The following is a 13,687-nucleotide window of genomic DNA, read 5'->3' as shown; positions in this document are numbered from 1 at the left end:
TCTCATCTCTCTCTTTCTCCTTCTCTCTTCCTCTGCTCCTTCTCATCTCTCTTTCTCTTTCTCTTTCTCTCTCTCTCTCTCTCCCTCTGCTCCTTCTCATCTCTCTCTTTCTCTTTCTCTCTTCCTCTGCTCCTTCTCATCTCTCTCTTTCTCCTTCTCTCTTCCTCTGCTCCTTCTCATCTCTTTCTCTCTCTCTTTCTTCCTTTGCTCTTTCTCATCTCTCTCTCTCTCTCTCTCTCTCCCTCTATCTTCTTTTCAAGACCTCTTTTGAGGTCTCTCATGTCGCTCCTTCCTCCTCAAACGAAAGCTCTCTTTCTCTCTTCCGGCCTATTCCTCCCAACTCACTTCTCTTACCCTCCTCATCCCTCACTTTCTTTCCCTCTCTCTACCCTTTCTTCTCTTCTTCTTGCCTCCCTTCCACCCCTCCTTTTCCATACCACTTACTCTACACCCCCCCCCCCCCTACCCAGCAGTCTCTCTTTTGTCTCCATCTGACTGATGGAGTGATTTGTACATTTCCTGCCTGGCACATCAAAGCACGTCCTTGTCCAGATTGGAGTTGGCACAGCGAGGGCCTGAACCAATTGATGATGGGGAGCTGGCACCCCATTTGCTGTAAGGTGACTGGAAGGTCGTCCCAAGGTCACTTCCGTGCACGCTTTTGTGTCTCAAGAAAACTTTGGAATTGCTTCAGGGGGGGTGGAACGGGGAGATTTTGGCAACAGCTGTGTTATGCGTGCCAGTATCTAAAGTACAGTTTGTGATTTTGGTGAAAAGTTGTTGATTTTTGACCAACACGTGCTCGGACTTGGGTTACAGAAATGATACAACTTGGTATGTGAGGACAGGTGCACCACCACCTCCGACCATATATAGCTAGTTGTGTTTGCAGGGGTGCACCATGTGTTGATCATATTATGGATAAATATGGGTCTTCAATGTCTTTAGCATAGAGCCACTGAGGAATTGAGCGCAGGCCATTTTAGCAGCAGCATTTGTCCTCTTTAAGGATGAGAGACAGCAGAACTAAAAGACCACTTTAAGGAGTGGATACATGCGTTAAGTGAATGAAGAGTTGGTGCTTATAAGTAATGAACACTCGCGCCTGTTCATAAGAAGTGGTTTTATGGCTTATGGAGACATTTCAAGACTTCACTGATGCATTTCTGATGGTTTATTAATATCAGCTTAGTAGAAAGTGCTTGACTTTTATTTCCTCCTTGCTGCATTTTGTTGTGAGCTGGATTGTTGGTGTTTTTTGGTCTCTGTGTCTGTGAAGCACGTTGAGACAATGGCCATTGTTAATGGAACAGCATAAATAAATAGAAATCAAAATGTGAGTTGAATTGAAGGTCATGATAAGGTCAGTGTTTTGGGTGGATGTTTCTCTGTGTGGTGTAGAGAGAGTTGGCGCAGTAGCGGTGTTGCAGGGGAAACGTTGCGTAATTGATGTGTGTGATTAGTGCTGTTATGATGGGATGTCATTTCTTGTATTGTTTAGATGGGGTGTCAAAAGTGTGTGTGTGTGTGTGTGTGTGTGTGTGTGTGTGTGTGTGTGTGTGTGTGTGTGTGTGTGTGTGTGTGTGTGTGTGTGTGTGTGTGTGTGTGTGTGTGTGTGTGTGTGTGTGTGTGTGTGTGTGTGTGTGTGTGTGTGTGTGTGTGTGTGTGTTTTTCCTACAATTTTGATAGCACTGTCTCTTCAAATGTGAACAGATGTGTAAGTGTGTGTGATGGAGAGAGCGAGAGAGACTTTGTTTGGATTATGCATGTATGTGTCTGGGTGTGTCTGATGGGATGTTGATGAGCTTTAATCATGATTGATTCATGTGTGCGTTTGCAGATCCTGGATGAGATCTCTGAGCACGGCATTCGCATCTATCAACTTCCTGACGCCGACTCGGATGAGGATGAGGAGTTCAAGGAGCAGACACGTGTCCTCAAGGTGTGTGTTTGTGTGTGTGTGTATGTGTCTGCTTCTACTGTACGTGTTTGTGCATGTGCGTTTATGTCCGTGTGGTATAAGCTTGGGTGAGTGTTGTAATGTGTTTACTGTTGTGTTGGTTGCAGTCAGAGATAAAATGAGTGAGCGATGAATCACTTCCTTTCCAACTCACCAGCAATCCTTACTCACTTACAGTCACTCACTCACTCACTCACTCACTCACTTACAGTCACTCACTCACTCACTCACTCACTCACTCACCCACTCACTTACAGTCACTCACTCACTCACTCACTCACTCACTCACATATGTACTCACTCACTCACTCACATACTGTATGTACTCACTCACTCACTCACTCACATAGGTACTCACTCACTCACTCACTCACATATGTTCTCACTCACTCACTCACTCACATATGTTCTCACTCACTCACTCACTCACATATGTTCTCACTCACTCACTCACTCACATACGTACTCACTCACTCATACACACACATGTTTTCACTCACTCACTCACTCACTCACTCACTCACTCTCTCTCTCTTTCTTTCTCTCTCTCTCTCTCTCTCTCTCTCTCGACGTCTCTTCATCCAGCTCCTCTCATCCTACCTTCTTCACACTTCAACTCTCTCCATCCGTCTTCTGCTCCTGCACTCTTATGCTTTGATGTTCTCGCCCTTCTCTCGCCCTCTAATGCCTAAACTCTCTCCTTACCTCTCTCTTGCTATGGCTTTCTCTGTCTTCCTTTCTTTCTTTCTCTCTCTCTCTCTCTCCCGCTCTCCCTCTCTCTATCCATTAGTTTGTTCTTTCTTCCTGCCCCCCTTCTTATATAATATCCCAACTCTCTCCTTCTCCTTGTCTCGATCAATTTAAATTTCTCGACATTATAATTAATTCAGTTTATTGACACAATTCTCTCATCATAGTTCTCACAAACTGACACAACATATTGTTAAAACAACAAACATGTGTATAAAATGTGTATTAAAATGAATAATCAAATGGATTAAAAACAAAAGCAAATGTAGATAGCAGATAATAATATGTACTCTCTGCCTTGGCTCTCTGCAGGCCAGTATTCCGTTTGCAGTGATTGGCTCCAACCAGCTGATCGAGGTGAAGGGGAAGAAGATCCGCGGGCGCCTGTACCCCTGGGGCGTGGTGGAGGTGGAGAACCCCGAGCACAACGACTTCCTCAAGCTGCGCACCATGCTGGTGTAAGACACACACACACACACGCACACACACACACACACACACACACACACACACACACACACACACACACACACACACACACACACACACACACACACAAAGACACACACACACACACACACACACACACACACACATTAACCATAGGCTTGCCACATGGTTAACTATACTGTACAAAAATGAATGCAACACATACAAGGATGGCAAATTACACACACACACACACACACACACACACACAGTAACCATAGGCTTGCCACATGGTTAACTATACTGTACAAAAATGAATGCAACACATACAATGATGGCAAATTACACACACACACACACACACACACACACACACACACACACACACACACACACACACACACAGGCCGACAAACTTATAAACATTTTAATATTATATGTTTGCAATGCATGTATACCATTTTCTAGTTTCATTGCACAATGAACAAATGTCACCTTGAATACAGTTCGACCCTTTGTTGTTTGTAGTGATGTTTACGCTTACACGAGAGTCGCGTTTTACTCAGGATAAGATTGTAAATACTGCCCTCTAGTGGATATATCACTTATCACAGACAGTAACTTTGACATCTCTCTCTCTCTCTGTTAACGTGTGTGTGTGTGTGTGTGTGTGTGTGTGTGTGTGTGTGTGTGTGTGTGTGTGTGTGTGTGTGTGTGTGTGTGTGTGTGTGTGTGTGTGTGTGTGTGTAGAACACATATGCAAGACCTGCAGGAGGTGACTCAGGACCTCCACTATGAGAACTTCCGCTCTGAGAGACTCAAGAGAGCTGGCAGGTATGGCTGATGATGATAACCGTGGACATAATCCCAAAAACAGGGACATTTTCAGTTTGACTATCAATCTGATTGAAATACATACAAGCTTTATCTTCAAAAAACGGGGACATAGGTACTTTTTCTGTATTTTGCCTGGGTACAGACAACCAAAAACGGGGACGTCTGGTCACCCTCTGGTGGACACACAGAGGAATTCTCTCTCTACTTGTAGCTGGACACACCTTGCGTTTGCATTCCTTTATGATTAATTCTAAGACGTTTGTCATAGCTCTTTTAACCTCCCGGCACTCACATTCACCTGTTGCCCTGGCCGATCTCACTCTTCGAGTGTAGCAAGGAGTGGAGGAATGTTGCCTTCTGGGTAAAAGGTTAGAGGGAGCACTGATCCTGAGCACTGTCCCAGAAGGCTGATCCTGTGTGTGTGTGTGTGTGTGTGTGTGTGTGTGTGTGTGTGTGTGTGTGTGTGTGTGTGTGTGTGTGTGTGTGTGTGTGTGTGTGTGTGTGTGTGTGTGTGTGTGTGTGTGTGTGTGTGTGTGTGTGTGTGTGTGTGTGTGTGTGTGTGTGTGTGTGTGTGTGTGTGTGTGTGTGTGTGTGTGTGTGTGTGTGTGTCTTTACAGAGCTGTGGAAGAGGAAGGAATGGACAAAGATCAGATCCTGCTGGAGAAAGAAGCTGAGGTAAGGACTCTCTCATTCTCAGACACACACACACACACACACACACACACACCCCTGAACTGTACCCTGTGAACTTGACAGGTAGATAATAAATGCCTTGGAGTCCCCCTTCTGCCCCAGTAGGGCTGTTTTTCTTCCCCCATTCTCTCTCTCTGTGTGTGTGTGTGTGTGTGTGTGTGTGTGTGTGTGTGTGTGTGTGTGTGTGTGTGTGTGCTGGGTGGGCCTATAGCTCCTTAGGGTGTAATGGGCCATAAAATCAGGCCAGTTGGTAAACATGAATGTCTGCACAGGATATGACATCAGCTTCCAGTGTGCCTGGCCTTTTTAAAATGGTGGGAATGTCCCGTGTGATGTATGGAAAACATACAATGTATGTGTGTGTGTGTGTGTGTGTGTCTGTGTGTGTGTATCTGCCCTACATCAGGCAGTGTGTCCTCACACAAGGTCATTCTGACCTGTGGAATTTGAGAATGTTGCTGATTGTTCTGCATTGTTTGCATTTAACAGATGGACCAATATACAATGACTGGGTGTAGTTTTCATAGGGCAAACCTATGGAATACCATCTAAGTGTGTGTGTGTGTGTGTGTGTGTGTGTGTGTGAGAGAGAGAGAGAGAGTGAGTGTGAGTGACTTACTTAGTGGTTACAACGATTGTAGTAATGTCTTTATAGGTCTTCATAATGTCAAATAACCTGTAATCTTCTTTCACTACTACAGTATATGGATTATCTTTAGAAAACACAAGTTGTGTTTGTGTGTTTTTCTCATGGGCACACAAATGTCCTATTTAAACTCCCTTTTGTGTAGAAGGGGAAATCAGCTTGAAATACCACTGCAGATTAACACTGTTTTGGAATCCATTTGTGCTCCCAGAATACAATAACTTGTGCCTGAGTTTGTATGAAGTTAATCCGTGTATAGGTTGTATCACCAGTGGAACCATTCCTGTATATTCTTAACGTTTCTGATGTAAACCTCCATCCTCTCTCTTTCCCTCTCTTCCTCTGCTTCTACTCTTTCCTCTTCTTCTCTCTGCCTTCTCTCTTCTTCCCCATCTCTTTCTCCCACCCTCCCTCTCTCTCTCTCTCTCTCTCTCTCTCTCTCTCTAGTTGAGGCGAATGCAGCAGATGATCGCTCAGATGCAGGCCCAGATGAAGATGAAGCCTGGAGATGACTGAGACCTGAAGACGGGGGCGGTGTGTGTGTGTATGTATATGTGTATGTGTATGTGTATGTGTGTGTGGTGTCGTCTATCTGTAACTCCTCCACACACTGCCCCCTCAGTCCACACCGGTGAGCGTAGTTATGAGCCGTAGTCTACTGTCAAGTGTGTCCACTCACACTACTGTTCAGGAGTTTGGGGTCATAGGAAATACCGTCATTTACAAGTTTTTTATTTAACTATTTTGATTGAAAATAATAAGTGTGTCCTTCAAAACTTTACCTTTGTCAAAAAAAACCTCCATCTGCTCCATATAATTACTCTGATAAATTGCTCCGAATAAAACTGTTGTTGCCGAGCTTGTATTTTGACATCGCATTTTATATGCATAATAATAGGCTTCATATAACATCTTTGGGCATCTTCAGGTGTATTGCTTGAGTACTAACAGGGGAAGGAGTGTAATCAATAAGTGCAGTTGTAATGTAGACATGCTCTATGACTGTCTTCCCTCTTTGGTCATTACGAGCATTGAAGGTAGCAGTCAAATTTGAAAAGCCCCATACATCCCCTTGTCACATTGACATGCCTTGTTTTAGTGTCAACAAGGAGAAAATTACTGTTGCATGATCCCTTTAAACGCTCCAATCCATAGAAGAAGAGAGAGGCTCTGACTCACAGTATTCATTCTCAACTCTAATTCTGTGTTCCAATCCTCTCATCTCAACAGACCCGCCCTGTGTTGATTGACAAGTGATCTGTCACATCTGGACTCCGCCCACTTGGATCTTTTCACCAACCACAAGACACCACCAGCAAGGAACACAACAGCCAGAATTGGCAACGTGCAAGACAATCCCACCATACACCTCACATCACGCATCCATCACACATCACACACCACACACAAATACACTACAATTACATGACCTCATTATTGTTCTACTAACTTAATCAAAAAGAAAAAAAAAACAATTTCGGAAAAACATTTTTTTCTACTATGGATCATGCATAACATACACAGAAACTTATAAAACCTTACACCCTAACGTTGTACAGGGTTGGTTACTTACATATCTTAATTGTGATTTTTTATTAGTATTTTTTTTTTTTAAATATGCACCAGCACTAGTGGTAAACTCAAGATTAGAACCTAATCTTGTCAGTTACCATTATGTTTTGTCTGTAATACTGTAACAGATATTAATATTGATTATGAAACATTGTTGTCAGGACTCAGCAAATATCCAGTGATATGCCTCTAACGTTCAGGATTGCATGTAATTAGCATGTCATAGCATGGCATCTTAATCGGTACGAGCGAGTAGGAGACTAGAGGATGCAGGATGAAAGGGAAGCTTAAGTGTTAAAATGTGACAACGTTTACACTGTTGCTTGTGTTATTGAAGAACAGCTGATTTTTCTACTCGTTCTCCGTGTGTCTCTTTCTGTTCGAGAAATGTAGCCGAGGCTCTTTCTGAGTGTTTGTGTGTATGTGTTTGTTTGTTTGTTTGTTTGAGTCAGGGAGAGAGAGTGTGTGTGGCGGGTAGAGGTCTAGTGGTATTATATGTCTCAGCCCCAGAACCTCTTTCTTGATGCTGTGGACATGGAAAACTGCCTGGTGCCTTGCATCACACACTGGCAAGTCAACACCGCCATCTTGTGGCTTGTAGTGGAACTTACTGCTAAATGTGTATAGTGACCACTGCCTAGTCTCGCCAGTGTTGCCTTTAATTTATCAGGTTATATTAGATCTATGACAGAAATTGATGGATCACGTATTGAGTGCATAGTGAGATCACTGGCTCAATTTCCCAATGGACAAAGTGACTAATTTTAAGTAATGGTACGGTCACTACTTGGGTTTGTTGTTAAAAGGTACAGTTAGACTTTAAGAATTAGATCATCAAAAAGAGATATTTATTCAGTAATCGTTTCGGAGTGGAATAATTCTGACAGCTTCACCTCAGATAAATGCCCTATAAGCACAGTTACTTACGAGTTCAAGGTTTGTCAGCAGCATAGAGACACTATTACGCAGACACACACACACACACACACACACACACACACACACACCGAGCAGCAGATCATAAGCCACACGCTCTGTCTGAGTTATGATGTGCTTGGCTCCATCACTGCACTCGCTGTGGTTGTGTGCATTGAGGTCACCTTCTATGGGGTGACATCGTCACTAGACCTACAAAGAAACCCTCATCAGGGGTCTGCCGACTCAGACAAGCTCCCTGGCTAACTGTGACTCAGCTCCTAAGAAACTGCCGAGTCGCTGAAAGCCATGAGGGAGGGCAACCTTTAAAAAAACAAAAAGTATGATCATGTGGTGACGATCCAATCAGGAGAGAGCGATCAGTGCATTGTCAAATGCTTTCCATGGTAATGTTTGGCACAGATTCAGCGATTGATCATGCAGCGGAGAGTAATCAGGGAGGTTGTGTGTGTGTGTGTGTGTTGTGCATACATGTGTGTGAGATCAGATTTGTTGGATGATGGATCACACAACTTCCTCTGTGGTTATAGTGTCAGTTGTAGGGATGCTTTAGCACATTCAGAGCAAAAACACTTACACATTTTCTCTCAAAAAGCCTTAACTTGATTTCTATCTTGACCATCTACCATCTGTTTTTTTTATTCATTATTTTTTATTACTGTATTTTTCCCCACAGAGTTAAGTTGTTATGTTTGCATTTTGCATGTGGTTTGTTGAGATCTGTAGTGAATGCCAAAATCAGTGGTTGTATTCTGCAGGTGGGGGTGTTGAGTTATATTTGGATGATGAGCTGCATGGGTTGGCTTGGTGTTTTGGGATTAATGCTGACTCTAGTCCTTGCCAATAGTGCTCTGCTGTGATGGTTGAGTCAGTGCTACTGTAGTTCTATTTCATAGACCCTTATGTATTCTGTTTTTTTGTACTCTGTTTCAACTCACTCTAAGAAAATAAATATTGTCAACAAGCTTGGAACAATCTGACTTGCTTTGCGCTCTGTTTTGCCCACACTATTATGGACATATTCATTCACAATTGATAGAAACCTTTCTCTCTCTCTCTCTCTCTCTCTCTCTCTCTCTCTCTCTCTCTCTCTCTCTCTCTCTCTCTCTCTCTCTCTCTCTCTCTCTGTCTGTCTGTCTGTCTCTCATTCTTCCACTCACATCTGGCTGAAATTGAACAACAAAAGCAAACACAGGTGTCCAAACTGAACACAAACACAAGCATGCACATTCTCGCGTTCCCCTTGCCATCCCAGTTGCTCGCGGGCTGAAATGCATCTCTGCTCGTGATCATCGCAGAACGGAGGAAATTGGGCTGCATGAGAAGGGCGTTGCGTAACGGAAACGAGGCCGCGTGGAATCAGCACAAACTCAGCTTGTCCCCGCGGCGTAGAATGCTGATGATCCGACGGGCCGTGAGGTCACGGCAAAAATAACATTCAGAAATCGTCCTTCCAGCACCGGGCCCCCGATTCTGCAAACGGGAGTGATCGGGCTAGGTGTGATTGGCTGTTAGAATCAACAGGGCGGGGTTAGCATTGTTGTCGCAACGCCCTCTCCTCCCAAGTAGGAATCCTAAGCAGAAATACCGACTGCCTTCACCGGAGAGCCGGAGCACGGGCGCTACCGAGCCTGCGAGATGAGCAATATCCGATACAAGAACCGCTTTATCAAACCGGGTAATAATCTGAATAGGAATATCACGGATGAGTATTTGTGTGTGTTTGTGCATGTCAGACTGTATTAAATTGTCCCTGTCTTTCTTAACTGTGTGCCGGATGCGACGCGCTATGGCTCGGGCTCCTGACACCTGCTCCTCGCGACCTGCTGCGATGCGATGTAGAAGACAGTGAGGTAAACACACACACACACACACACACCTACAACTTGCATGCATACGTTGTTCATGCGCTTGGCTTCCAGGTCCTGGCTGGTAGGATACTCCCATCCTCTTGATGTAACACAACAGGATAAATAGCAGAATGCTGTAATAATGTCGCCCAAGATTCCGACAATGATGTTTGCATTTTACGTCTATGGGCTAGCCTGTTATTTACCGGTGACTGCACGTAAAACGCGCCGGTGAATTCGCACCTCTGGTCTACATCATGTTCACACATCGTTGCTTTGGGCCATAAGAGACGTTGGCGTTGGAGCGCTTGGCACAAGAGGAATCGAGTGTCTAGGCTTGATGCGCGCAGACGCTCGCGAGCTGTTCCACACTCCCCCGCCTTATGTCGCCGGAAGGATCGAGTCGCTTTGTTACGCATAAACGCACGGTTTTTTAAAAAAGCTCCTTCTCCAGAATCAGGGTTTTAATCTGTGCTGTACTATCACACTCATGCGATAGGCACGAGGCATGGGTGTGGGTGTCTGTGCTGTCGGGGAAACAGGGCTGAGGAACCCAGAGCCGTTTCCCTGGAGATTCCATGGTTACAAGCACAGCTTCTCACATGAATTCATCTCTGCACTATGCTGAGCAGATCAGTGGACACGAAGGGAATGGGTGGCTTCGACCGTGAAGAGGGTATAGATTGAAATGGCGTTGGCTTTGGATGCAGGGAAGATGTGCCATAGGCATACTATCCTCTCTCGTTCCCATAGACATCTCCATTTAGTTTGTTCATACCTAACTAGTGGAGCTGGAGTGGGCGTTTTAGGTTACACGCCTACACTGACATTTCTCTCGTTTCTCTCCCTCTCTCCCTCTCTCCCTCTCCCTCCCTCTATCTATTTATTTCCCACTCACTATCTCACACACATTCCAAATCTGACCTGCTTGTTTGCTTTCCCCATCTTCCACACCCACACACATGCACATGCACACACACACACACACACACACACAGACACATACACACACACACACACACACACACACACACACACACACACACACACACACACATACACACACACACACACACACACACACACACACACACACACACACACACACACACACACACACACACACACACACACACACACACACACACACACACACACACACACATAAATAAACAAGGACGCATACTGATGGTCAAGTACACACACACACACACACACACACACACACACACACATTGTATTTAGTACCCACACCCCCCATCCCCCATTAAAGTCCACCCACCCATTTGACTGCTCCATCTCGCCCCCCCCACCAATCATCACAAAGATGGAAAAGCGCTCTCTCTCTCTCTCTCTCTCTCTCTCTCTCTCTCTCTCTCTCTCTTTCTCTCTCAAACACACTGAGCTGCATTTAAATGAGTTGGGGGTTTCGCTAAAGGTCCTTCAGCTGAAGTGTTTTACTGTTAGGAGCTCCTGTGTTTAGATCTCTCTCTCTCTCACACTCTCTCTCTCTGTTTTTGTGTGTGTGTGTGATAGAGAGAGAGTGTGTGTGTGTGTGTGTGAGAGAGAGGGAGACAGAGACACACAAGCAGAACTCTGAGCATAAGCATACCTTATCTTGTCATGTCAATGTGCATGTGTGCAGGTGTTTGTTGGAGCATGCTTTCTCAAACATGTATTGCACATTGTGTAGTGTGGGTGAGTAAATCTCTACTGACGTGTGTATGGCCACATGACAAATGTATGTGTGTGTGAAAGAGAGAGTGAGTGAGAGTGTGTCTATGTGTGTGTGTGTGTGTGTGTGTGTGTGTGTGTGTGTGTGTGTAAGAGGGAGTGAGTGAGAGTGTGTCTGTGTGTGTGTGTGTGTAAGAGGGAGTGAGTGAGAGTGTGTGTGTGTGTGTGTAAGAGAGAGTGAGTGAGAGTGTGTCTCTCTGTGTGTGTGTGTGTGTGTGTGTGTGTGTGTGTGTGTGTGTGTGTGTGTGTGTGTGTGTGTGTGTGTGTGTGTGTGAGTGTGTCTATGTGTGTGTGGGAAAGAAACAGGGAGAGAGATACCTCATTTCAAATGTTTCTGCTCTGCTGGCTCTCCTCGGGCACCCTAAAGCAGTTGCATAACTTTACAAGCATGTACGCAATGTGAGGGATTCCATGTGTGTGTGTGTGTGTGTGTGTGTGTGTGTGTGTGTGTGTGTGTGTGTGTGTGTGTGTGTGTGTGTGTGTGTGTGTGTGTGTGTGTGTGTGTTCACTGAGGGAGTGCAGACGCCTGGCAGGTGTTGATGAAGCTGTTTGACCACTTTCATGTGAGGTAGGATTTGAGGTGTGGATTCCTCTGTCAGTAGCGATCCAATGAGACTGCCCTTTCTCGCTACCTCTCTGTCTTGGATTTTTACTTTCTGTCACTCATTATAGCCACCCATCTCTCTCTCTCTCTCTCTCTCTCTCTCTCTCTCTTTCTCTCTCTCTCACACACACACACACACAAACACACACACACACACGCGCACACACAAATTCACACGGTTGCACTAGAGTTTAGTCCCTTGTCTTGTCTCTCCTTAGTCCTTAAGGGCATCCCTTAAATCTTAGCACCACCACGCACCACTGCTGCAGCACCACTGTAAGCAGCTGGGAATGTGAATCTGGCGCCATCACCCTCGCCAGCTTGGGCGGTTGGGTTTCAATCTCGTCGTTCGTCTTCACAGTGCCCTGTGGCATCATGGCAAGTCGTCTCTTTCTCTCACTGGCATTCAGCTCTGATTTGGTAATGGGGTGGAAGGACTGGGCACTCGACCGATGCCATCCCGTAAAGGGCACGCCACTCAAGCATGTGTGTGTGTGCGTGTGTTTGAGTGTGTGTGTGTGTGTGTGTGTGTGTGTGTGTGTGTGTGTGTGTGTGTGTGTGTGTGCGCGCGCGCATAAATATCTATGTCGGTGTGCTTATGTACAGTTATTGTATGCATGCATGTGTGCGTGTATTGTATATCTTGCATTTTTGACTGGGTCTGGATGTGTTTGCATGTGTAATGGTGCCATAAAACTGTGTGTGTGTGTGTGTGTGTGTGCGTGGATGTGTACTGTGTGTGTGTGTACTGTGTGTGTACTACCATAGCTGTACTGTACACTACCACAGTCCAGTGTGACCTAAAGAGCCTCAGTTGAAAAAGTCAAACTAATGATAGTCAGCTCTATTTCTGTATTTCCTGTGTGTTTGTCTTTGAGTTTTTAGCCTGTGCATATGTGTTTGTGGGTGTCTCTGCACGTGTAGGGGTGTGAATGACTACATGATGACAGAAACTTGTCTTTATATGTATGTTCTTCTTTGTTTGTTTTTCTTTGTTTATTGTCGGCCTGGGAGAGCTTGTCTGTTGCTGTGTTACTACTCTGACATCACCTTCTGAGAATGTCTGAACGCTCATTTGATTCTTACATACAGTGACTGTTCTCAATGACCCAAAATCTTGTGTGTGTGTGTGTGTGTGTGTGTGTGTGTGTGTGTGTGTGTGTGTCTGTAGGCGTGCTTGCATGCATACGTGTGTGTGTGTGTGTGTAGGCATGCATGCATGCATGCGTGTATCTCTCTGTGTGTGTGTGTGTGTGTGCGTGCGCATGTGTGTGTGTAGGTGTGCATGTGCTTGTGTGAGAGTGCGAGTGTGAGAGCGTCAGAAACTCTCGCGACTGTGGTTCATTTTCTGTATGTGTCAGCCTCATCACTCATACATGTAGCTCTGTTTGGCTATCAAAAGCCTGACCAACTGTAGTGACTTAATCTGCCAGAGACATCTTATAGATATGGGTCTCTGTTTCATCAGTTCCACCATTCATTTGCCAGCTTATCAGATAGACCCGTTAAACTAAACTCTACTCTGTCAGCAAGCATAGTGACTATTTTCTCTGCAGTGATTGGCTTCAGGTCTGGCCCTCTCCCCCAAAGAGCTGTGTCCATCTGTTTCCTGAGTAAACGCCCTTTATCACCTGACCATCTCAGCACGGCCACTGTCTCGGTGAAATTGGATCAAT

At 45.1% G+C, this 13,687-nt stretch overlaps 1 protein-coding gene across 5 annotated transcripts in view; it reads left to right on the top strand.

The window, feature by feature from the left end:
- Positions 1 to 8,803, top strand: part of zgc:63587 (uncharacterized protein LOC393431 homolog) — a 28,854-nt gene extending 20,051 nt beyond the window's left edge. For 2 of the 5 annotated variants that reach the window (XM_062542855.1, XM_062542859.1), the window contains exons 8-13: positions 1,841 to 1,942; positions 3,023 to 3,168; positions 3,890 to 3,973; positions 4,594 to 4,651; positions 5,763 to 5,855; positions 6,546 to 8,803. In XM_062542855.1, the coding sequence (XP_062398839.1) occupies positions 1,841 to 1,942; positions 3,023 to 3,168; positions 3,890 to 3,973; positions 4,594 to 4,651; positions 5,763 to 5,831 (459 nt within the window). In that variant the 3' untranslated portion in view covers positions 5,832 to 5,855; positions 6,546 to 8,803. Of the gene's footprint in view, positions 1 to 1,840; positions 1,943 to 3,022; positions 3,169 to 3,889; positions 3,974 to 4,593; positions 4,652 to 5,762; positions 5,864 to 6,545 lie in introns of all 5 variants that reach the window. The other 3 variants (XM_062542856.1, XM_062542857.1, XM_062542858.1) reach the window with 3 other exon arrangements.
- The last annotated feature ends 4,884 nt before the right edge of the window (positions 8,804 to 13,687 follow it).

The sequence above is a fragment of the Sardina pilchardus genome, chromosome 8 (assembly GCF_963854185.1).
Source record: "Sardina pilchardus chromosome 8, fSarPil1.1, whole genome shotgun sequence".
In the NCBI taxonomy this organism is placed as follows: Eukaryota; Metazoa; Chordata; class Actinopteri; order Clupeiformes; family Clupeidae; genus Sardina; species Sardina pilchardus.
Note: the sequence above shows the minus strand (reverse complement) of the source record. Positions and strands in the feature narration are given on the sequence as shown.